The sequence below is a fragment of the Somniosus microcephalus genome, chromosome 11 (assembly GCF_052327205.1).
Source record: "Somniosus microcephalus isolate GS21.2 chromosome 11, FLI_Smic_1.0, whole genome shotgun sequence".
NCBI lineage: Eukaryota > Metazoa > Chordata > Chondrichthyes > Squaliformes > Somniosidae > Somniosus > Somniosus microcephalus.
Genome location: NC_140997.1, coordinates 222,948,540 through 222,973,706, shown reverse-complemented (window position 1 = coordinate 222,973,706; position 25,167 = coordinate 222,948,540). Strand labels below are relative to the sequence as shown.

General features: G+C 48.8%; 1 protein-coding gene across 2 annotated transcripts in view; it reads right to left on the bottom strand.

Annotated features, from left to right (window-relative positions):
- Positions 1-480: 480 nt before the first annotated feature.
- The window catches only part of LOC147111282 (ETS domain-containing protein Elk-1-like), a 70,550-nt gene continuing 45,863 nt past the window's right edge, over positions 481-25,167 (bottom strand). Inside the window, exons 3-6 of one of the 2 annotated variants that reach the window (XM_086002036.1) lie at positions 11,633-11,843; positions 9,157-9,876; positions 3,281-3,382; positions 481-808 (exon numbers count right to left, since the gene is read on the bottom strand). In XM_086002036.1, the coding sequence (XP_085858162.1) occupies positions 710-808; positions 3,281-3,382; positions 9,157-9,876; positions 11,633-11,836 (1,125 nt within the window). In that variant the 5' untranslated portion in view covers positions 11,837-11,843 and the 3' untranslated portion in view covers positions 481-709. Of the gene's footprint in view, positions 809-3,280; positions 3,383-9,156; positions 9,877-11,632; positions 11,961-25,167 lie in introns of those variants that run through there. The other variant, XM_086002037.1, reaches the window with a different exon arrangement.

Here is a 25,167-nt window from a genome sequence, read left to right as displayed (position 1 = left end):
ACACCCTGCAACCAATGCACAACAACTCTCTGAGACATCTCTATCCACACGCATGTACGCCACACAAACCCTGCGTCTGTGTGCGTATCGCACGTACGAGATGGGAGCTGTATCATCTTGGCATACCCACAGTAACCATCATAGGTGTCGGGGGTTTGAATTCAAACCCCTCCCATCAGCACTTCACCTCAAAGCACCAGCTCCAATGCAATGGCTGTGTACGGTTACCCAGTTTACAGTGCACGTGTGCAGGATCTGGTACTGAGATACACAGGCTAGCTGAGGGTGAAGTGTCACGCTTGCGCTGTACACGCTCTGGCGGTGCGCGTTCACTGGCATTACGGCAGTGCCAACACCAGGTGGGGCAGGTACGGGCAACCCCCATCAACTGGATTGGACCAGCCACACACGACAGAGGTTTAGCTGCCCAGAATGTCTCCCCAACCACGCCCCCCCCCCCACCCCCACCCCCCAGCTCCGACACCATCTCTCGATGATGGGATGTGGGATGGGTAACCACCCTCTATCAATCAGTCCTGCACAAAGAGGTCTGTGCTGAAAAGGGACTGGGTCCGGATGTTCGAGTCTATTTAATCCATCCTGACAACTCATCGTCCGCCCTGGAGACCGATTTCATTAGAATACATCCAATCTGTCTGGCGTTGACAGCCGTATATCTTCTATTGGCTTCTCTTTGAGCTGAGCTTGTTCAAGGTTTCTGGAGAGCCGGTGATGAAAGGACCGGCGTTGATAGTCCATCCATACTGGCAACGGGAATGTGGATCTGGGTGTTCCCCGCTGAAGGAAACTGAAAGAGAAGAATGCATTTACTAGGATTACTTAGGAACATAGGAACAGGAGGAGGCCATTCAGCCCCGTGAGCCTGTTCCGCCATTCAATGAGATCATGGCCGATCTGTATCTTAACTCCATCCACCTGCCTTGGTTCCATATCCCTTTATACCCTTCTGACAAAAGGTCATCGACCTGAAACGGGCTGGATTTTCATTGAGGAGGTGTGTAGGAGGCAGGACTACAACTTTCGGGGTTGTAGTCCCGCCTCTGTCCAGTTCTAACCAACCCACGCAATTTTGACTTGATTGACCTTGTTGAGCCTGCCCAGTGGGCTCAGCAGGCCAATTAAGGGCCACCCGGCAACAGGTGACGTCACAGATTGATATTTCATCCATCAAGGCCTTTTGACAGATGAAATATCAGCGTTTCACAGCTGTTTGAAGCTATCAAACACTGACAATCTGTACTCCAGGTTAATTCCTTCCTCTCAGGATGATTTAGAGATATCTCCGGAACAGAAAGCTGAATGCTGCAATTTTTGACATTTCGCAGCCATTCTGCTTTCTGTGCCAGTGAGATGAGGGACTCCCGAGACCTGAAGGAAGGAAGGCTGTAAAGGTAAGTACATGTAAGTAAAACTTCTTTAAACACTTTACACACACCAAACACACTTACCTTTGCACTCATGCACCCATCACTCACCTGAACACCGGACATCTAGACTCCTCCAAGCCCTTCATCCCGACGGTCCGCCTCCTCTAACTTGGCGTGGTTTGGAGCCGTCGGGAATCCCACACTTCAACATTAAAAACAGGGGTTAGGCTAAAAACTGCCTGTTAACAGGCAGTTAATTGGCACTAATCCCCTTCCCGCCTCGGGGAGGTGGGTCCCAGTGCGGGTCGGGTACCCGCCTCCTTTGAAACTGGCAGGGAGGCGGGTTGGGGGCGGGATGGGTTCGTGCCCTCCGATTTCGCGATTTTAACCCCCCCACACGCCTCCAATCCCGCCTCCACGGCCCAATGAAAATCCTGCCCGTTAACTCTGTTTCTCTCGCCACAGATACTGCCCGACCTGCTGAGTGTTTCCAACATTTTCTGTTTTTATTTCAAATTTCCAGCTTCCGCAGTATTTGGCTTTTGCCCTTTATACCCTTGTCTAGCAAAAATCTAGCAATCTCAGATTTAAAATTATAAACTTCCATCTATTATTATTTGGCTATTTTTCTTATCCACTTTAGCTTCCCAACCCTTCCCCCGCTGCTCACGTCATTACCCGGCCAAGAGAACAAGCGACCTAACCTAACCTACCCTAGGGCCTCGATCAGACTCACCTTTGAGATGGCTGACCAAGAAAGAAAGACTTGCATTTCGATATCGCCTTTCACGACCACCGGACATCCCAAAGCGCTTTACAGCCAATGAAGTACTTTTTGAAGTGTGGTCACTGTTGTAATGTAGGAAACGCGGCAGCCAATTTGCACACAGCAAGCTCCCACAAACAGCAATGTGATAATGACCAGATCATCTGTTTTTTGTTATGTTGATTGAGGGATAAATATTGGCCAGGACACCGGGGAGAACTCCCCCCTGCTCTTCTTCGAAATAGTGGCCGTGGGATCTTTTACGTCCACCTGAGAGAGCAGATGGGGGCCTCGGTTTAACGTCTCATCCGAAAGACGGCACCTCTGACAGTGCAGCACTCCCTCAGCATCGCACTGGAGCATCAGCCTAGATTTATGCGCTCAAGTCCTTGGAGTGGGACTGGAACCCACAACATTCTGACTCAGAGGCGAGAGTGCTGCCCACTGAGCCACAGCTGACACAAGAGATGCACAAAACTAGCTCGGAGAGACTTGCCCGTTGATCTTTCCTTTATTCTTGGTGGTTAAAGTGCCTTTGCCTGAATTTGCCGCCTTCCCTTGATGAGGTGGCGGAGATCGAGAGCTCAGTGTGTCAAGTCTATCTGTACAGGAGCTGGCACTGAGATACACACAAGCCATGCGGCACTGGATGCAAAATGTGGCGTCACACTCTAGCTGTTATATGCTGCGGCAGTGCATGCCCATGGGCACTGTGGCAGCACCAACTCCAGATAGCACAGATGTTTTACACCGCGGTACCAGATTCAAACCCCCGGGTGCTTGAACCCTCGACAGCCTGAAGTGGACAGGTAGAATCTGGCTGCTGCTGGCCGCGTATCAACACCGCCGTACATTATTAAACCCGTGAAGAGGCGGATGTTCCCCCTCCCCCGAAAGATGTCAATGCGAACAATTGCTGCAACAGTTCAAAGTCTCGTGGGTAGAATTTCTGCGGGGGCTTCTCCCGATCTCCCCAGTCGTAACTCTGACGGAATCCCCGGGGGGAAACAGCGCAAACGGCCGTTTTTTGGCACCGTGTCTCCGAAGTTCCGCCAATCCTGCGGCGGCGTTACCCCGGAGTCCTGTGGCGATTCTACCCTATACACAGCTTAGAGTTGGACCTTACCTGAAATGAGAGCTTGGCGGGGCTCATTGGTGCAATTGGGCTCAGAGTGCTCCAGAAGTGAATGGCGGATGGCAAAGTATTTGGTGTCAGTATTATTGGAGTCTGTAACAAAAAGAGAAAAGAGAGCCGGGTTAAATTAAAAGCAACCGTCTTGTTTTGGCACCGGTGCTGGCGTCAAGTATCCCCAGCTCAGGTGGAGGGTAGGTCAGATGCAGAGTGAAGCACCTCTGCTTTTCCACAAAAAGATACCGTAACTCCAGGTTCAGAAGAAAGTCTCTGCTACATCAGTGTGACAGTTCCCTTTTTCACCAACCAGCCATCCTACGCACTTGCAGGTCCACTGTGTTTATTGCCGTGGCTCCATCTACCTAACTGCCTCTATAATGGTGGGATAATAAAAATCGTTGGAACATAGGAACAGGAGAAGGCCATGTAGCCCCTCGAATCTGTTCCGCCATTCAATTAGATCACGGCTGATGTGTATCTTAACTCCATCTACCCACCTTGGTTCCGTAACCCTTACTAGCCTTACCTAACAAAAATCCATCAGTCGCAGTTTTGAAATTTTCAATTGACCCCCAGCCTCAACAGCTTTTTGGGGAAGAGTGTTCCAGATTTCCACTAACCTGTGTGTGAAGAATTGCTTCCTGACATCACTGCTGAACGGCCTAGCTCTAATTTTAAGTTTTACCCCGTTGTTCTGAACGTCCCCCACCAGAGGATATAGTTTGGGCGCGAAATTAGCGCTCCGTTGCGGGGCGGTAACGCTGGTGAGGCGGGACATCCTGCGCCCGGTGAGAAAGTCCCGCCCCGGCTGCGAAATTCGCCTTACCGCCCCGCCCAGGAAGCGGAGCGCAATGTCGGGCGCACCACTTCCCACTGGGGCGGTAACCGAGGCGATGTCGGGACGCGATCGGCAGCGCTCCACGGAAGCACCGCGGAGCGCTGCCGCGTTTCAACGCCCCCTCCCCTTCAATTAAAGGGGAGGGCCGCCGCGCACTCTGCAGGGCCTCCGATGGCCCCAACTAGGCCACCAGGGCGGCGCGGTGCCATGGCAACAGCCTGGCGCCGAGACGCAGCGCCGGGCTGTGCGATGGCGGCCAGGACCATGCCACGGCCTACCACAGAGGGCTGACCTGGAGGTCGGCCAAAAAAAATAAAATGGCAGCGCGGGTCGCGGCTGCACCTCCCCTTTAACTACCGACCCGCAAGCGGAGGTCGTCTCGGCTCGCGACCCGCGAGGATGGTGCTGACACTGCCCGCGACAGCCTCGCAGGGCGTGGACGAATTTCTGCCACGGGGCGGTAAGGGGTCGCGGTGCACGGTGATGACGTCATCGTCAGAGGCACGGCAGCCTGGGGTGCTACCGGCAGGGTTCCTGCGCTATCGGGTAGCGCCTCAGCAACGCCCCGGTGAATTTCGCGGGAGGCGCTTTTTCCGCCCTCCGCCCCTCCCCCCATGCGATAACCCCTTTGCACCCCGTTGGCGCCCCCCGGAGGCACTAACGGCAGGTGCAAAGGAGCCGAATTTCGCCCCCTTTCTCGCCATCTACCCTGCCAAATCCATTAATCATCTTAAAGTTATGCCCTGCAGGACAGCTGTGATCTTGCTTTTAATGAACAATGTCTTGCTGTTAGCTGAGTTAGCGTTTGTTTGATGACGTCAATCTTCAGAGGGCTATCAGTGTGGTGACTGTATCAGTCCATCGCTGTCCTTGCTCTATACCTGTTTGCCGTGGCTCAGTGGGTAGCACTCTCACCTCTGGGTCAGATGGTTGTGGGTTTAGTTCACACTCCAGCAACTTGAGCGCAAAATCCAGACTGACACTTCAGTGCAGTACTGCACTGTGGGAGGTGCCGTCTTTTGGATGAGACGTTAAACCGATCTGTCCCCTCAGATGGATGTAAAAGATCCCATGACACTACTTCGAAGAAGAGCAGGGCATAGGGACTAGTAATCCAGAGGCGTGGACTAATGACGTGAGTTCAAATCCCACCACGGTGGCTAGGAAATTTAAATTCAGTTAATTAAATAAATCTGGAATAAAAAGCTAGTATCAGTAATGGCGACCATGAAACTACCGGATTGTTATAAAAACCCATCTGGTTCACTAATGTCCTTTAGGGAAGGAAATCTGCTGCTCTTACCCGGTCTGGCCTATATGTGACCCCAGACCCGCTCAAGGGCAATTAGGGATGGGCAATAAATGCTGGTGCCCTACATCCCATTAAAACTAATTTTAAAAATGAGCAGTGGAGTTATACCCGGTGTCCTGGGGCCAATATTTATCCCTCAATCAACATCACTAAAACAGATGATCTGGTCATTTATCCCATTGCTGTTTGTGGGAGCTTGCTGTGCGCAAATTGGCTGCCGCGTTTCCTACATTGCAACAGTGACTACACTTCCAACCTATTTAATTGGCTGTAAAGCGCGCTTTGGGACGTCCTGGGGTTGTGAAAGGCGCCGTATAAATGCAAGTTCTTTCTTTTTACCTAACTAGGAACGAAAGACTCGCGACAATGCCTAAAGAAGATCAAGCTCTCCTGAAAGAAGAAAAAAAAACAAATTTCCTGGCAAGAATCAGGTCCAGAGTGCGTACACACCATATCTGTGAAATCAGCACCACGAGAGCAGATTGTGCACTCCCGTCCCAGATATGGTGCCCATACGTCTCCCGATCTGATTTTGTTTGTCAGGAAATAAAGGAAAATTTCACTGATTTTTTTCCCTTCTTCTGAAATTTGGAAGGAAATCGGCTTTTACTGATTCACCCACCCTAACAAACTGATTTGAGTATTTGTATAAATTTCCATTAAAATAGCTTTACCGCCACCTTGTGGGGAAGATAATAACTGCAGACATCCATTACATTTTTCAAAGGGTCCTACGATGATTTTAGTCAGTAACACTTTCATAGAACGATACAGCACAAAGGGAGGCCGTTCGGCCCACCATGCCCGTGCCGGCTCTCTGAAAGAGCTATCCAGTTAGTCCCACTCCCCATAGCCCTGCAATTTTCTCCCCTTCAAGTACTTATCCAATTCCCTTTTGAAAGTTACTATTGAGTCTGCTTCCACCGCCCTTTCAGGCAGCGCATTCCCGATCACAACAACACCGTGCGCACCCTTGAACTCTCCTCATCTCCCCCCTGCTTCATTGGGCAATTATCTTAGATCTGTGTCCTCTGGTTACCGACCCTTCTGCCACTGGAAACAGTTGCTCCTTACTGAACAAATATTTTGTATCAGTCTTCACGGTAGAAAACACTAAAAGCATCCCAATAATAACTGATAATCAAGGAGCTATAGGGAGGGAGGAACTTAAAACAATGACTATCACTAGAGAAAAACCCTTCGTAAGTTTGAACACCTCAATTAAATCGCCCCTTAACCTTCTCTGCTCTAAGGAGAGCAAGCCCAGCCTCTCCAGTCTCTCCACATAACTGAAGCCCCTCATCCCTGGTACCATTCTGGTAAATCTATTCTGCACCCTCTCCAAGGCCTCGACATCCTTCCTAAAGTGTGGTGCCCGGAATTGGACACAATACTCCAGTTGAGGTCTAACCAGTGATTTATAGAGGTTTACCATAATTTCCTTGCTGTTGGACTCTCTGGGCAGGATTTTCATTGGGCCGTGGAGGCGGGATTGGAGGCGTGTGGGGGGGTTAAAATCCCGAAATCAGGGGACCCGACCCCATCCCGCACCCAAACCCGCCTCCATGCCAGTTTCAAAGGAGGCGGGTACCCGCTCTGGGACCCGCCTCCCCGAGGCGGGAAGGGATTAGTGCCAATTAACTGCCTGTTAACAGGTAGTTAACAGGCAGTTTTTAGCCTAATCCCTATTTTTAAGGTTGAAGTGTGGGATTCCCGATGGCTCCAAACCACGCCAAGTTAGAGGAGTTGGGCCATCGGGTTGAAGGACTTGGAGGGGTCGAGATGTCGGTGTTCAGGTGAGTGATGGGTGCATGAGTGCAAAGGTAAGTGTGTTTGGTGTGTCTAAAGTGATTAAAGAAGTTTAAATGACCTTTTCTTACCTTTTCAGCCTTCCTTCCTTTAGGTCTCAGGAGTCCCTCATCTCAGCGGCACAGAAAGCAGAATGGCTGCGAACTGTCAAAAGTGACAGCCTTCAGCTTTCTGTGCAGGAGAGATTTCTAACTGAGTCTGTGGAGAAGGACTCAGGTTAGAAGTAAGACTGTCGGTGTTTGACAGCTTCAAACAGCTGTCAAACGCTGATATTTCATCTGTCAAAACCTCTTGACAGATGAAATTTCAGTCTGTGACGTCACCTGTTGCCGGGTGACCCTTAATTGGCCTGCTGAGCCCACTGGGCGGGCTCAACAAGGTCAATCAAGTTAAAATCGCGTGGATTGGCCGCATCTCGATGGAGGCGGGACTACAACCCCGAAAGTTGTAGTCCCGCCCCCTACCCGACTCCTAAATGAAAATCCTGCCCTGTGCCTCTATTTATGAAGCCAAGGATCCCCTATGCTTTTTTTTAACCAGCTTTGTCAACTTGTCCTGCCACCTTCAAAGATTTATGTACTTGAACCCCCAGATCTCTCTGTCCCTGCACCTCTTTAAAAATTAAGTATCCCTGGTATATGACGCTATGGCAAATTGGTACAGTTCTTAGCTAAAATTTGGGCAAGGACTAGGTTAAAAGAATTTGGGGTACCTTTGAAATGCAACTACTGTTGTAATGTAGGAAACACAGCAGCCAATTTGCGCACAGCAAGCTCCCACAAACAGCAATGTGATAATGACCAGGTCCATCTGTTTTTTTTTAGTGATGTTGGTTGAGGGATAAATATTGACCAGGATGCCGGGGAGAACTCCCCTGCTCTTTCTTTGAATAGTGTCGTGGGATCTTTTACATCCACCCGAGAGGGCAGGCAGAGCCTCGGTTTAATGTCTCATCCGAAAGACGGCACCTCCGACAGTGCAGCACTCCCTCAGCACTGCACTGGAGTGTCAGCCTAGATTTTTGTGCTCAAGTCGCTGGAGTGGGACTTGAACCCACGACCTTCTGACTCAGAGGCGAGGGTGCTGCCCACTGAGCCACGGTTGACACAATTTTTTTTTTCTATTTGTTTATGGGATGTGGGTGTCGCTGGCAAGGCCGGCATTTATTGTCCACCCTAATTGCCCTTGAGAAGGTGGTGGTGAGCCGCCTTCTTGAACCGCTGCAGTCCGTGTGGTGAAGGTACTCCCACAGTGCTGTTAGGGAGGGAGTTCCAGGATTTTGACCCAGTGACGATGAAGGATCGGCGATATACTTCCAAGTCAGGATGGTGTGTGACTTGGAGGGGAACTTGGAGGTGATGGTGTTCCCATGCGCCTGCTGCCCTTGTCCTTCTAGGTGGTAGAGGTCGCGGGTTTGGGAGGTGCTGCCAAAGAAGCCTTGGCGAGTTGCTGCAGTGCATCTTGTAGATGGTACACGCTGCAGCCACGGTGCGCCGGTGGTGGAGGGAGTGAATGTTTAAGGTGGAGGATGGGCTGCCAATCAAGCGGGCTGCTTTGTCCTGGATGGTGTCGAGCTTCTTGAGTGTTGTTGGAGCTGCACTCATCCAGGCAAGTGGAGAGTATTCCATCACACTCCCGACTTGTGCCTTGCAGATGGTGGAAAGGCTTTAGGGAGTCAGGAGGTGAGACACTCACCGCAGAATACCCAGCCTCTAACCTGCTCTTGTCGCCACAGCATTTAACAATTAAAAAGCACCTTTTAGATTTACTCAGGATCCAGTGAGATGGTGTGATAAGGGGGCGGCAACTTTTTTCTTTGCAGGGCGGGAGAGTTAAGATGGGACGGATCACCTCCCTAATCTGTATTGATCTTTGAATGGTGTTAAATTAAAGGTAATACAAACAGCATACCTGAACATGCTGGGTAATCAGTGTAGGGGTGACGGCACTGGAGGTAGGAAAGACCACCGTATTCAGAACTCCGGGGTTGCTTTTATCCGGAGGAGGACTATTTCGGGCAATGAGTAACGTGGCCGGCAGCTCCAGATCCTTTGGCTTCTTGGGTTTCAGTGGCTGAAGGTTACTGTTATTTTCTAACTGATTGGGACTTGGCGCCTGAGGTAAATTACCATAATCGTCAGGTTTGGCGGCAAGAATGACACATTCCAACTCTTCTATCGCCTCCATCTTCACCTTGAAGTCCCCCTGGTGGAGAACCTCCCCGTACGTTTCCATTGGAGGGTCATCACCAACTTGCTGCTGCTCCTCCTCGTCTCGGCCTTTTACCTCAGACTCCTCGGGAGGCCTCTCAAACACCTGGACTTTCCCCTCGAGCTCGGCGGTCTCCATGCTTCGAGGAGAGTCGCTGGCCTCCCTGGGCCGGTGGTGGCTGCTTTGCAGTGACTGGATGGTAAAAGTGGAGTAAAGCCCGGAGCGCATATACTCATTGCGGGACGAGATCCTGGTGGTGGGCTTCAGCTGTCTTTGCAAAGAAAGGCCTTCGTCCTTTGGCCTGCTGATCGCCCACTCGCTCTCGACAGCATCGTATTTGTCCGACTCCATGGCGAGACTGTCGGGCAAGGACACAAACTTATAAACAAACTTCTGCCCATTCACCTTCTTGATGATGTTCTGGAAAACAAAAGATTTTGTCATGGAATAAAATTACAGGACCTCAAAAAAAAAAAAAAAATGGTGGCGCGTGTAGGGGTCGCACCTCCCTTTTAATTAACACAGCCGAATTTCTGCCGCGGGATGGTAAGGGGTTGTGGCGGGGCGCTAAGGGGCACATGGCTATGATGTCATCGCGCCGCTCCCGCCCGGGCGATAAGCCCCTTTGCACCCCAAACGCTAGCGGCAGGCACAAAGGAGCCAAATTTCTGTTTTTGGCTTTGAGTTACATTATCCGCAGTAACGAGCAATGAGAAGGTTAAGCAGTGACCTGAGAGCGATTTTCAAGATTATGATGGGTTACATGAGAAAAGAAAAATAGACAGATTTGCATTTATTTAGCTCCTTTCACGACCTCAGGACATCCCAAAGCGCTTTACAGCCAATGAAGTACTTTTGAAGTGTAGTCACTGTTGTGATGTAGGAAACGCGGCAGCCAATTTGTGCACAGCAAGCTCCCACAAACAGCAATGTGATAATGACCAGGTAATCCGTTTTACTTATGTTGATTGAGGGATAAATATTGGCCCCAGGACACCGGGGAGAACTCCCCTACTTTTCTTCGAAATAGTGCCATGGGATCATTTACATCCACCTGAGAGAGCAGACAGTTTAACCTCTCATCTGAAAGACAACACCTCTGACAGAGCAGCACCTCCCTCAGCACTGCACTGGACTGGAGTGTCGGCCTGGATTTTGTGCTCAAGTCTCTGGAGTGGGACTTGAACCCACAACCTTCTGCCTCTGAGGCAAGAGTGCTACCCACTGATCCACGGCTGCAGCAACAACAGAGTGTCTCCTTTGGTTGGTGAGATGTTAACGGGGACCACTGATTTAAGATAATAACTAAAATAATTAAAGGGGTAGAAAATAATTATTTTCGCAGTGGGTGGTGAGAATGTGGAATTCTCTGGAACAGATTATTATTGAAGCAGAGTCCTTAATTTCTTTTAAAAAGGGATTAGATCATTGCTTGCAAAAGAGGAGCATTAAAGAGTATGGGGAGCTAGCAGGAGAGTGAGATTAAACTAGGTAGCTCATGGGATCAAGTCAGGAGTGTGATGGAATACTCTCCACTTGCCTGGATGAGTGCAGCTCCAACAACACTCAAGAAGCTCGACACCATCCAGGACAAAGCAGCCCGCTTGATCGGGACCCCTTCCACCACCTTAAACATTCACTCCCTCCACCACCAGCGCACCGTGGCTGCAGTGTGTACCATCTACAAGATTCACTGCAGCAACTCTCCAAAGCTTCTTCGGCAGCACCTCCCAAACCCGCAACCTCTTCCACCTAGAAGGGCAAGGGCAGCAGGCACATGGGGAACACCATCACCTGCAAGTTCCCCTCCAAGTCACACACCATCCTGACTTGGAAATATATCGTCGTTCCTTCACCATCGCTAGGTCAAAATCCTGGAACTCCCTACCTAACAACACTGTGGGAGTACCTTCACCACACGGAGTGCAGCGGTTCAAGAAGGCGGCTCACCACCACCTTCTCAAGGGAAGCTAGGGATGGGCAATAAATGCTGGCCTTGCCAGTAACGCCCACATCCCATGAATGAATTTAAAAAAGAATGTGGAGAAAAACAAATGCAAAACGAATGCACTGAATGCCCTGTCTCTGTGCTGTAACGTTCGGTGATTCTATGATTGTCTGCTATGGTCCGTGTCTGGTTTAAGTGAAGCCAGCTCCAAATGTTGATTGCGCTCACCTTGTCGTAGTAATACCTAAGCGCCCGGCTCAGCTTGTCGTAGTTCATGTTGGTTTTATTCTTGCGCATGCCCCACAGCCGCGCCACCTCCTCTGCGTTACGTAGCTTGAACTCCCCGTCCTTGGACGTCCAGCAGATGAGGTCGTTCTTGTTCTCGTCCAAGAGCTGCCGCAGAAATTGCCACAAAGTTATCGAGTTGTCCATCGCTGAGCTGCAGGAGAGAACCAGTCGGTGAAACCAGAGATTCCATATGAGCTATAATATAAGTAAAAACAAAAATTGCATCTGCGTCTACAAAACCTTGCTTCCTGTTGTTACCCTTTTTGTGTCAGCATTTTCTCATTATAAACTCCTATGTCAACAATTAGAATGGAAATTGCCTATGTAAACATGTCACGCTCCTGCCAGTTGACTCAAAAAAAACAAAATGGTGGTTCAATTTTGCCCTTCTTGTGTCAGCCGTGGCTCAGTGGGTAGCACTCTCGCCTCTGAGTCAGAAGGTTGCGGGTTCAAGTCCCACTCCAGAGACTTGAGCACAAAATCCAGGCTGACACTCCAGTGCAGTGCTGAGGGAGTGCTGCACTGTCAGAGTTGCCGTCTTTCGGATGAGACATTAAACTGAGCTCTCAGGTGGACGCAAAAGATCCCCAGGCGCTATTTTGAAGAAAAGCAGGGGAGTTATCCCTGGAGTCCTGGCCCTTTTATCCCTATTTATCCCTCAACCAACATCACTAAAAGAGATTATCTGGTCATTATTACAATGCTGTTTGTGGGAGCTTGCTGTGCGCAGATTGACTGCTGCGTTTCCCACATTACAACAGTGACCGCACTTCAAAAAGTACTTCATTGGCTGTAAAGTGCTTTGGGACATCCGGTGGTCGTGAAAGGCGCTATATAAATGCAAGTCTTTCTTTTCTTTCTTTTTCCTAGTTTGGTATCACCCGCGAATTTGACCGATTTGCATTGATATTCTGAATCTAATCCATTCATGTAAATTAGAAACAGGAGGGATCCCAACTCTAATCCCTGCAGCACCCCACGATCAGTATTTGCCCCAACTTAGTTCTTTTAATAAACTGATTCCTATGCGTCGACCAATTTCTTACCCAGTCCCAGTTTTCACCCCTTCAATCCCCACAACTGTAAGCTTAAAAAAGTGGTCTTTTGTGCAGCACTTTGTTTTTCGAAGTCAAGGTAGGCCATGCCATTGGGCGTTCCACTAAAATGTCGCTTCCCCAAAAAGATCAGGGAGGTTGGACAGGTCTCCCTTGTCTGAATCCATGTTATTTACCAGGTTATCATCAGACAGGTAATCCTCAAGGTTACCCGTGATAATCCATTACATTATTTAACTTGGTATTGATGGTTCTCGGTGCCTGAGCCTGTTTTGTCAGTGCCTTTGGAAATGAGCATTGCACTAGCCTGTTTTCTACCTATCGGAGACTTCCCAGCATCCATTTCCTCATACTCTCTCTTCCCCCCACCCCTCGCCCCTCGCCCCCCCACCCCACTGCCCCCACTGTAGAGAAGCATAGCCAGCAGGGGCAGTTTTTATTATTATTCATTCATTCGCAGGATGTGGGCATCGCTGGCAAGGCCGGCATTTATTGCCCACACCTAATTGCCCTTGAGAAGGTGGTGGTGAGCCACCTTCTTCAATCGCTGCAGTCCATATGGTGAAGGTACTCCCACAGTGCTGTTAGGGAGGGAGTTTCTCCTCATCTCAGTTTTGAAAGAGCAGCCCCTTATTCTAAGATTATGCCCCCTAGTTCTAGTTTCACCCATCATTGGGAACATCCTCACCGCATCCACCCGATCAAGCCCCTTCACAATCTTATATGTTTCAATAAGATCGCCTCTCATTCTTCTGAACTCCAATGAGTAGAGTCCCAATCTACTCAACCTCTCCTCATATGACCACCCCCTCATCCCCGGGATTAACCGAGTGAACCTTCTTTGTACTGACTCGAGAGCAAGTATGTCTTTTCTTAAGTATGGACACCAAAACTGTATGCAGTATTCCAGGTGCGGCCTCACCAATACCTTGTACAACTGCAGCAATACCTCCCTGTTTTTATATTCCAACCCCCTAGCAATAAAAGCCAACATTCCATTGGCCTTCTTAATCACTTGCTGCACCTGCATACTAACTTTTTGAGTTTCGTGCACCAAGACCCCCAGATCCCTTTGTACTACAGTACTTTCCAGTTTCTTGCCATTAAGATAATAACTTGCTCTATGATTTTTCCTGCCAAAGTGCATAACCTCACACTTTCCAGTATTGTATTCCATCTGCCAAATCTCTGCCCACTTACTTAGCCTGTCTATGTCCCTTTGCAGGTTTTTTATGTCCTCCTCACTCACTACTTTCCGTCCCATCTTTGTATCATCTGCAAACTTTGATATGTTACACTCGGTCCCCTCCTCCAAATCGTTAATATAGATTGTAAAGAGTTGGGGACCCAGCACTGACCCCTGCGGAACACCACTAGTTACTGGTTGCCAATCTGAGAACGAACCATTTATCCCAACTCTCTGCTTTCTGTTAGAGAGCCAATCCTCCACCCACGCCAGAATATTACCCCCAATCCCGTGATTTTTTATCTTGAGCAATAATCTTTTGTGTGGCACCTTGTCAAATGCCTTTTGGAAGTCTAAATACACTACGTCCACTGGTTCCCCTTTATCCACCCTGTATGTTACTTCCTCAAAAAACTGAAGCAAATTTGTTAAACATGACTTCCCCTTCATGAAACCATGCTGAGTTTGCCCTATTAAATTATGTTTATCCAAATGTCCCGTTACTGTCTCCTTAATAATGGACTCTAACATTTTACCAACCACAGATGTTAGGCTAACAGGTCTATAGTTTCCAGTCTTCTGCCTACTACCCTTTTTAAATAAGGGTGTTACATTAGCAGTTTTCCAATCTGCCGGGCCCTTTGCTGAGTCCAGTGAGTTTTGGAAAATTATTACCAATGCATCCACAATCCCCACCGCCACTTCCCTCAAGACCCTGGGATGCAAGCCATCAGGTCCAGGGGATTTATCCGCCTTGAGTCCCATTATTTTACCAAGTACCACTTCCTTAGTGATTTAAATTGTATTTAGTTCCTCCCCCCCTAGAGCCCCCTGTTTGTCCAGTGTTGGGATATTCTTAGTGTCCTCTACTGTAAAGACTGATACAAAATAATTGTTCAGTGTTTTTGCCATCTCCATGTTTCCCACCATTAATTTCCCGGTCTCATCCTCTAAGGGACCAACATTTACTTTAGCCACCCTTTTTCTTTTTATATAACTATAGAAACTTTTACTGTCTGTTTTTATATTTTTTGCTAATTTACTTTCATAATCTATCTTCCCTTTCTTAATCAATCTTTTTGTTATTTTTTGCTGTCTTTTAAAGACTTCCCAATCTTCCATCCTCCCACTAGATTTGGCTACCTTATATGCCCTTGTTTTTAGTCGGATACTATCCTTAATTACTTTACTTAGCCACGGATGGCTAACTTTTCTTTTACACCCTTTTTTCCTCAGTGGAATATATTTTTTTTGGAAGTTGTAAAATAACTCCTTAAATGTACATCACTGGTCATGTACCGTCTTACCCTTTAATCTATTTTCCCAGTCCACTCTAATTAATTCCGCTCTCATACCTTCATAGTCTCCTTTATTCAAGCTCAGCACGCTTGTTTGAGATCCAACCTTCTCACCCTCTAATTGAATATGGAACTCAACCATGTTATGGTCACTCATTCCAAGGGGATCCTTTACTAGGACATTTTTAATTAATCCTGTCTCATTACACAGGACCAAATCTAAGGTTGCTTGCCCCCTGGTCGGTTCAGTTACATACTGCTCAAGAAACCCATCCTTAATACACTCAATGAACTCTTCCTCAAGGCTGCTCTGCCCAATTTGATTTGTCCAGTTAATATGATAATTAAAATCCCCCATAATTATAGCTGTTCCCTTATTACAAGCCTCAACTATTTCCTGATTAATACTCCGTCCAACAGAGTTGCAACTGTTCGGAGGCCTATAGACTACACCCACTAGTGTTTTTTTCCCCTTATTATTCCTTACCTCCACCCAAACTGTTTCACTATCCTGCTCCTTTGACCCAATATCATTTCTCTGTATTATAGTGATTCCTTCCTTTATTAACATAGCCACCCCACCTCCTCTCCCTTCCCGCCTGTCCTTCCTGACCGCCAAATAACCTGGTATGTTTAATTCCCAGTCATGGTCACCCTGCAGCCATGTTTCTGTAATGGCCACAAGATCATACCCATATGTCATTATTTGTGCCGTTAACTCATTCATTTTGTTACGAATGCTACGTGCATTCAGATAAAGAACTCTCAAATATGTTTTGTAACACTTAGTTCCTGTTTTTTCCATCTTTTTCTATCATTAGATCCATCTCTGATCATGATATACCCTGCTCTGTGTATAAACTGGATACATTGAATTGCAGAAGATTTTACCAAAGCAACACTGCCTCTCTAAAGATACATTCACCACTATTTCCATCAGTAATGAAGGGGCAATTATTTTTGGCAGTTAACCCCCTTCTCCCTACACTATGCACCTCCCCTATATAGAGTGATGGCAAATTGAGACAATATTGACTGTACCTATGAACTCTCCTCTCTCGTTGTGAAACTGCAGCATGCTGCCATCTCACGTTCCGACACGTTTCACCTGTGCCACCTCAGATCCACCAAACGGCAGGGTCACATCGCCAACTGCGAGGCCATGCAGCGCGGAAAACCAAACAGGGTCGAGGCGATGCAGTTCTGTTGGGTGGATAGCAAAATACTGCGGATGCTGGAAATCTGAAATAACAACAGAAAATGCTGGAAAAAGGGTTTGACTCGAAACGTTGACTCTATTTCTCTCTCCACGGATGTTGCCTGGCCTGCTGAGTTTTTCCAGCATTTTCTGTTGGTATTTCAGTTCTGTTGGGTGAATGACAACAGAGCTGCTCAAGCATGCTGCGCAGAGCGAGCTGGAGCATTTTTATCAGGGATGGGGGGAGAGCAAGCTCTTTAAGGATGCAGTGAAGCACAGCCCTGAACTCCCGTGACATTCACACAAACAACCGGGAGATCCCTGCAGCAGTCCCACTAAGGTGGCTTTCAATACGCTGACACAGGGTGGACAACAGTGAAGTGCAGGGATGTCAACTGCATTGGTGCTGAAACAACATCAGCAGTAGTGCCACTAGGAACCAAGCAACCGACACAGGGCGTCTGCATCCACGCACTGCAGGAAGCCCTGTGCCTCCTGACTGTACTCCACAGGGGGTCCACAGAAAACAAACAGCTTTGGACCAGTCATCTTCATGATGGCATGACTGCTGATCATGTGTTGGGGGAGGGGGGGGGTAAAAGCCAATTACTAGGTCTTAACATAGGCTGAACAGCTGTGCTGCAGGGCAAGTAGGCGACTCACAGTGTTCTTCTTCTTCTTAGGCAGTCCCTCGGAACCGAGGATGACTTGCTTCCACATTAAAAATGAGTTCTCAGGTGACTGATGAGTCCAATGCGGGACCTACAGTCTCTGTCACAGGTGGGGCAGACGGTGGTTGAAGGGGCGGGTGGGTGGGGTGCTTGGGTTGACGTGTGCTCCTTGCGCTGCCTGCGCTTGGCTTCCGCTTGCTCCCGGCGAAGAGACTCGAGGTGTTTGGCGCCTTCCCGGATGCTTCTCCTCCACTTTCTGCGGTCTTGGGCCAGGGATTCCCAGGTGTCGGTGGGGATGTTACACTTTTTCAAGGAGGCTTTGAGGGTGTCCTTGAAGCGTTTCCTCTGCCCACCTGGGGCTCTCTTGCCGTGCCGGAGCTCCGAGTAGAGCGCTTGTTTTGGGAGTCTCGTATCGGGCACGCGGACAATGTGACCCGTCCATCAGAGCTGATCGAGCGTGGTCAAAGCTTCGATGTTGGGGATGTTGGCCTGAGCGAGAACACTGAGGTTGGTGCGCCTATCCTGCCAATGGATTTGCAGGATCTTGCGGAGGCAGCGTTGGTGGTACCTCTCCAGTGCTTTGAGGTGCCTGCTGTACATGGTCCATGTCTCTGAGGCATACAGCAGGGCAGGTATCACTGCTGCCCTGTAGACCATGAGCTTAGTGCCAGGTTTGAGGTCCTGGTCTTCAAACACTCTCTTCCTCAGGCGACCGAAGGCTGCACTGGCACACTGAAGGCGGTGTTGGACTTCGTCGTCGACGTCTGCCCTTGTTGACAGTAGGCTCCCGAGGTATGGAAAGTGGTCCACGTTGTCCAAGGCCTTGTCGTGGATTTTGATAATCAGGGAGCAGTACTGTGTGGCGGGGGCAGGTTGGTGTCACAGTGTTACTGTAAACACGAGGCAGAGTGGTGGGGGTGGAAAACACAAGCCTAAGAAAGTTTCCAATGGGACAGCCCCAAAGCACACAAAGTTCTATCAGTGACTGACAACCAGATCTGGAAATCGTACCCACGCCCTTATACTCAGTCTTGGGCAGTGCCTTTTAAAGCTTGCAAAACAAACAGCAAGGTTAATCATCGGAGAGCAGCTGTCAATTAAATTGCAATAGTTGAGTTGGTGTTTTTTTCTCCGCCCAGGAAGTGACGCTGGTGCCGTGAGGAACAGCCTGCACTCTGAAACCTCCGTACGCATTCCCCCCAATGCTGCCTGCAATGATGGGGTAGGGTTTATGCTGCACTCCTTGCTGTATCTACTGCAAACCTTTTGTGGTATGACGTGTGTGTGTGTTGCTGCGGGAGTTGGGTTTCGCTTTTAACATTAGTTTCAAATTGTGTAATGGGGTTGGTGCGTCCCACTGCAGCACGAGTGGTAGATCGCGGGTCACGGCCCGTGAGTCCTTACTTGACGGCGAGTCAAAAAAACTTCAACTCCTCCGTGCTGCCCTAGGAAGGCGCTGAAGCAGAGGGCTGAACTGGGGCATCAGCTGGCTCTCCGGGCAGCAGCCTCTCAAGCTGGGGGAAGCTGCACGGTGCAGCCTTGGGGAGCACGCAGGAGGAGATATAATAAAATAAAATACACGTCAGAGAAATTAATGGCCGTGCAGTGTCCTGAAGCATCAGGAAAGGATGAACAGGCTGGGTCTCTTTTCTCTTGAAAGAAGGTGGCTGAGGGGTGACCTAATAGAGGTCTTTAAAATTATGAAAAATTTTCATAGATTAGACACAGAGAGAATGTTTCCACTTGTGGGGAAGAGCATAACTAGAGGCCATCAATATAAGATAGTCACCAAGAAATCCAATAGGGAATTCAGAAGAAACTTCTTTACCCAGAGAGTGCTGAGAATGTGGAACTCGCTACCACAGGGAGTGGTTGAAGCGAATAGTATGGATGCATTTAAGGGGAGGCTGGACAAGCTTATGAGGGAGAAGGGAATAGAGGGTTATGCTGATGGATTTAGATGAGGAAAGACGGGAGGAGGCTCGCGTGGAGCATAAACGCCGGCATGGACTGGTTGGGCTGAATGGCCTGTTTCTGTGCCGTATATCCTATGTAATCAGAGCACGGTGGTACCACACGCTGGGCAAATTATAGTTCAGATCTAATAATCCGAATCAAATTGTTTGTATAGGGAACGGTGATATCTGGAATGATCATAAGCCGGTAATCCAATCAAGGGGTTCAGACGGCACTGCACGGATTATAATTATTGTCCACGCCTTTGAAATTACAGGAAACTTTCAATTTACCAGCACCTAAATAACCGGAAATCTCGGTTAACCGGCAAAATTCAGGAGTAGGTTCAGGTAACTTTTATTACTTGCCTTCCTCCATGTGTTGCTGTGCAAGGGTGTGGCTGCAGCTGTTGCTAAGCTACAGAGACGCTTGCAACTTGTGGCCATTGTTAAGCAACAGGGTTTGTTGCTTTATACGGAGCTCTCGGCTCTCCGTATCTTTTACTATAGCGTTCGGTTATCCGGAATTTTTGATGAACCGGCACCACGTCGGTCCCGTCCGTGCCGGATAAAAAAAAGTTTCCTGCAGAATCATACAGCACACACAAAAGGAGGCCATTCGGCCCATTGTGAAAGAGCTCTCCAATTAGTCCCACTCCCCCGCTCTCTCCCCATGGTCATGCAAAATTTTCCCCTTCAAGTATTTACCTAATTCCCTTTTGAAAGTCACTATTTTTCTTTTTACTATTTTGACCAGGTTTGTTAGCTAAGCCCAGAAATTGCTGTTGGTGAGTTATTCGAAGGTTAGATTTTCGGGCGAAATCTTTCCTGCCTGTTAACCCTGATATTCCTGTGTGCGATCTCTTCACCAAACAGCGGGCTGGTCATTGGAGGGCGAAGACTCCTTAGCCACCCCGACCAGAAGTTAAACGGCATAAGCTGCCACTTGAACACTTGCGGGCCAAGGTTGGTCAGGGGTTAGCGCTACGCTATCGCTGCGAAATGGAAGCTACTTGAGCAAAAAGTCATTTGATTTGAGAATCAAGCCTTGGAAAGGAGAGCTACCTTGTACAGGAAACTCTTTTTTATCCGGCACCAACGGGACCGGCGTGGTGCCGGTTGATCAAAAAGTCCGGATTACAGAGAGGTATAGTAAAAGGTACAAGAGCTCCGTACACGGCCACAGATCCAGGCGTCCCTGTTGCATGGCAACAGGTGCAGGAACCCCGGTTACACGGCCACAGATCCAGGCGTCCCTGTTACATGGCCACTAATAGGAAGTAAAACTTAGCTGAACCCACTCCTGAATTTTGCCGGTTAAGAGAGATTTCCGGTTATTTAGGTGCCAGTAAAAAGAGAGTTTCCTGTAAAAAGAAAGACTTACATTTCTATAACACCTTTCACAACCTCAGGACATCCCAAAGTGCTTTATAGCCAACGAAGTACTTTTTGAAGTGTAGTCACTGTTGTAATGTGGGAAACGCGGCAGCCAATTTGCGCACAGCAAGCTCCCACAAACAGCCATGTGAAAAGTACCAGATAATCTGTTTAGTGATGTTGACTGAGGGATAAATATTGGCCCAGGACGCTGGGAATAACTCCCCTCCCTACTCTTCTTCAAAATAGTGCCATGGGATCTTTTACATCCACCTGAGAGAGCAGACAGGGCCTCGGTTTAACAGCACCTCTGACAGTGCAGCACTCCCTCAGCACTGCACTGGAGTGTCAGCGCAGATTTTTGTGCTCAAGTCCCTGGAGTGGGACTTGAACCCACAGTCCTCTGACTCAGAGGCGAGGGTGCTACCCACTGAGCCACGGTTGACACTGTAGAGCACAGACTAGTACCCTCCTTGAAAGCACCTGGTTCAGGAAGCCTGCCAGCCGTTTGCAGACAGGAACAATGGTGTTTGCAAGACCCCGAGGATCAGGATGTAGGTCAGCAAGAAAGCTGTCATGGTAACGATATGGAGAAGATTGTTATGCTAAGTGGTGGCCCCAAGTATACATGCTACAAAGTGTACTTGCATCAGGTGTCAGCCATGGCTCAGTGGGCAGCACCCTCACCTCTCTGAGTCAGAAAGGGTTGTGGGTTCATGGTCCCACTCCAGAGACTTGAGCACAAAATCTAGGCTGACACTCCAGTGCGGTGCTGAGGGAGTTGCTGCACTGTCGGAGGTGCCGCCTTTCAGATGAGACGTTAAGCCAATGCAATTTTAACGGAGCATACGCTTGCTAAGTAAAGCCAGCGGAGGCCTTTATCTATTGTGGGGTCAGGAGGAGAAGATGTAGCCCTCCAGAACCCACAATGAAAGTCTGAGCTGCTGACGCCCCGGCCTACCTCTTGAAACCTACCAAACCCGCCCAAATTCCCCAGCCGTGACGTACCCCGACTGCTCACTTCCCGGCCCGCCCTATCTTCACAGGCCCAAGGCCTCTGGATTGCCGTTTCAGGAAGAGCAGCTAGCCGGAAGAATGTTACTGAGGCCAGGCGGCTTCCCACTGCAGCTCCCGGGCTGCTGTCCCACTCGCTTCCTGCCGAGAGTTGAAATTCCCCCAATAATTGTCCTCTGGCTGGAAGACCCAGCAGTTCTCTCGCCCAACAAGAAGTCCGTCTCCTTGTAGCCAAATGGACTATGGCCATGAATCTGAAAACTTGCTTTTATGCATTGTTGATAGTGAAGGGATCCCTGCTTTCTCTGTTAGTCATTGCATTCAAGCAATGTAGAAGGAAGTTACTGAAACTCAGATTAGTATCCCTAATCACTATTTGGTTCCCCCCCACCACACCCCCCGCCAAATCTTCTTCTCTCATCTCTTCTTATGAATGCACTGACTCTTGCTGGGGTCTAGTTGGTCATTCTTCGTATGTTTAACCTAGACAGCAAGGGCTCGAATTTCCAAGCCCCGTGGAGGCGGGTTTGGAGGCGAGAAAATTGCAGAATCAGGGGGCAGGAACCCATCCCGCCCCCAACCCGTGCCAATGTCCCAGGAGGCGGGTATCCGACCTGTGCTGGGAGCCGCCTCCCCGAGGCGGGAAGGGGATTAGTGCCAATTAACTGCCTGTTAACAGGCAGTTTTTGGCCTAATCCCTATTTTTAGCCCTGAAGTGTGGGCTGTCTGACGGCTCCGAACCACGCCAAGTTAGCGAGGTGGACCGTCGGTCTGAAAGGGTTGGAGGAGTTGAGATGTCCGTTGTGCAGGTGAGTGATGGGTGCATGTGTGCAGAGGTAAGTATGTGAGGTAAGTGTAAAGTGTTTTAATAAGTTTTACTTACCTTTACTTTCTCCTGCAGGCTTCCTTCCTTCAGTTCTCGGGAGTCCCTCAGTTCACCGGCACAGAAAGCAGAATGGCCGCTGAACTGTCAAAAGCTGCAGCCTCTGCTTTCTGGTCTGGAAAGATCTCCAACTGAGTCTGAGTAGAAGGATTCAAGTTAGAAGACAGATTGTCAGTGTTTGACAGCTTCACAGAGCTGTCAAACGCTGATTTTTCATCTGTCAAAAGCTCTTGACAGATGAAATGTCAATCGCTGACATCACCAGTAACCAGGTGTCCCTTAATTGGCCTGCTGAGCCCGCTGGGCGGGCTTAACAAGGTCAATCAAGGGAAAATAGCGTGGGTTGGCCACAAGTCGATGGAGGCGGGACTACAACCCAAAAAGTGGGAGTCCCGCCTCCATCACATCCCCATTGATAAATTCGAGCCCTAAGTGTCTCCTTTGGGGGCATCAGAGTCAAGCCCAATCTTCTTCGTAACTGATGCTCAAACGCATGCATTTTGTAGCCACTCACTGGACAGCAATCAGGAGCAGGAACTGGTCGGAAGGAAGGAACACAGGAAGCCATTCAGCCCCTCGAGCCCACTCCGCCATTCAATTAGACCGCAGCCGATCTGTATCTTAACTCCATTTACCCGCCTTTGCTCCATATCCTTTGATACCTAACAAAAAAAAATCTATCGATCTCAGTTTTGACATTTTCAGTTGAACCCCAGCCTCAACAGCCTTTTTGGGGCAGAGATTCCAGATTTCCATTACCCTTTGAGTGAAGAAGTGCTTTCTGACGTCTCTCTTGAATGGTCGAGCTCTCACCCCCACCAGAGGAAATAGTTTCTGCTCTATCGACTCCTTTAATCGTCTTAAACGCCTCAATCAGATCACCCCTTTAAATCTTTTGCATCCGAGGGAAGACAAGCCTGGTTTATGTAACCTGTCTTCATAATTTAACCCTTTTAGCCCCGTTATCATTCTAGCGAATTTGTGCTCCGCCCTCTGATTGATTTTGTCCCCTCCCCCGTCCTCCCCACTGCATAGTCCAAGGCTTAAGGCTCAGTGGCCAATTATAGCCCACTTACCGACTGGGACCAGGCCCAAGATCAGCTTATTCAACAAGGACCTCGCTCTGGTACCTCGCCGTGCGCTGTCACAGGCGCTGCGTTTGCTCCATAAGCCATCAGGAGGGCCCAAATTATTTCTAGTTTTACACTTTTCGAGACAGGAAAAAAAAAAGCCCAGGTCTCTGCCGAGTGGCTGATGGCTCTGACAGTCTGCGCTAATACTGTTGTGGCAAATGTGGTCTGCTAATATCTAAAGGCCTTGCAAAGGAACATAGCTTATTTCCTTTGTTCAGCTCTGCACCGTGAACCTCCAGCTTGGCGAATGATGTGTGCAACTGCGCAAAAGCTGCAAAGTAGGGAGGTATAAATAAAGCTTTGCCCTTTATTAGCCGTTCCTACAGCAGGAAGCCCTTGGTGTGAGGTGGCTCTTCGCACCTTTATTCCAGCAACAGACAAACTTGTAATGTCCGACAGAACAAGATTTTGTTATTTAGAGTTACGTTAAAAAAGAGCCCGGTTTAGTGCATTCCCCAATAGTCAATTGCCAGGAAACCTGCAGCAATGACACTGCAACCTGTCAGTGTGAAGATCACTGTGAATCAAGGACATGCATAGTACGTTTAAAAAAGAATGCATTTAGGTTGCATCTTACCATGTTGTCAAAGGCCGGCCCACAAAGGGTTACTTTTTTTTTGAGTGCAGTAACGTGAACCAGCCATGATACAACTTGCGGCCAGCAATGAGATGAAGGACCAGTTCGTTTGCTATCCTGATGGTGTCAAGTTGAGGGAGGAATGTCGGCTTGGACTCTCTACTCTTTTGGCGTAGTGCCATGGATTTCTGCTAAACCATCCAGCCAAACGAAAACAACTCCAACAATGCAGGCTCTCCCTCGTTCTTGTACCTGAGTTGTCAGCCTAGATTAGAAACTCACACCCCATCTTCTCCCTCAGAGACGAGACTGGCAGCAACGGAGCCAAGCTGACAAGTGCTGGGCGTTTGAAATAACAACAGAAAACGCTGGAAAAACTCAGCAGGCCAGGCAGCATCCGTGGAGCGAGAATCAGAGTTAACGTTTCAGGTCGAAGACCTTTTGTCAGAACTGCTGTCTCTACACACAAGCAGATCCAAAACTGAATAAAACCATCCACAAATTTCACAATATCAATATATATATATCTATACAAGTCTTGCATCTAGCACACACTAGGGTTGCCAACTCTGGTTGGCCGTCTTCCTGGAGTTTTCATCACGTGATCTCCTGCCTCCAACCGCCCCGCCCAATCAAACCGCATTTTTGTCTCAACTCCAATATTTTTCTCACTAATAAACTAATGTGTTGATAGAAAATGAAAAAAAAAACACAATTTTTTTTTTAATGCCCCACCCCCCTATGATTTTTCTCCCCGAGTCTTTGCTGGCCGCGGTGTCCGGGAGATTGACCTTCAATTCCTGGAGACTCCAGGGCAACCCTGGAGGGTTGGCAACCCCCTCCTCACACCCATCACGCTTCAGCCACCACGGAGGTGATTTTCACCGTCGCTGCCCGGCCTCACAGCCAAATCATTGGAATGAAAAGCGGGCGGGTTTTATAAAGGACGGGGTGATCTGCTCTGCCAGGTTACCGCCCGGGATGCGAACTTGAAGGTTATCCCTCACCCCTCAGTGTCGGAAAGAGATCTGCCGTCATTTCATTCCAACACTCTTCCCATCTTCAAAGTCCCAGCTAATCTCCCAAAATCCCTCAACCGCAAGCGCTGTGTCATCAAGCTAAGAACGG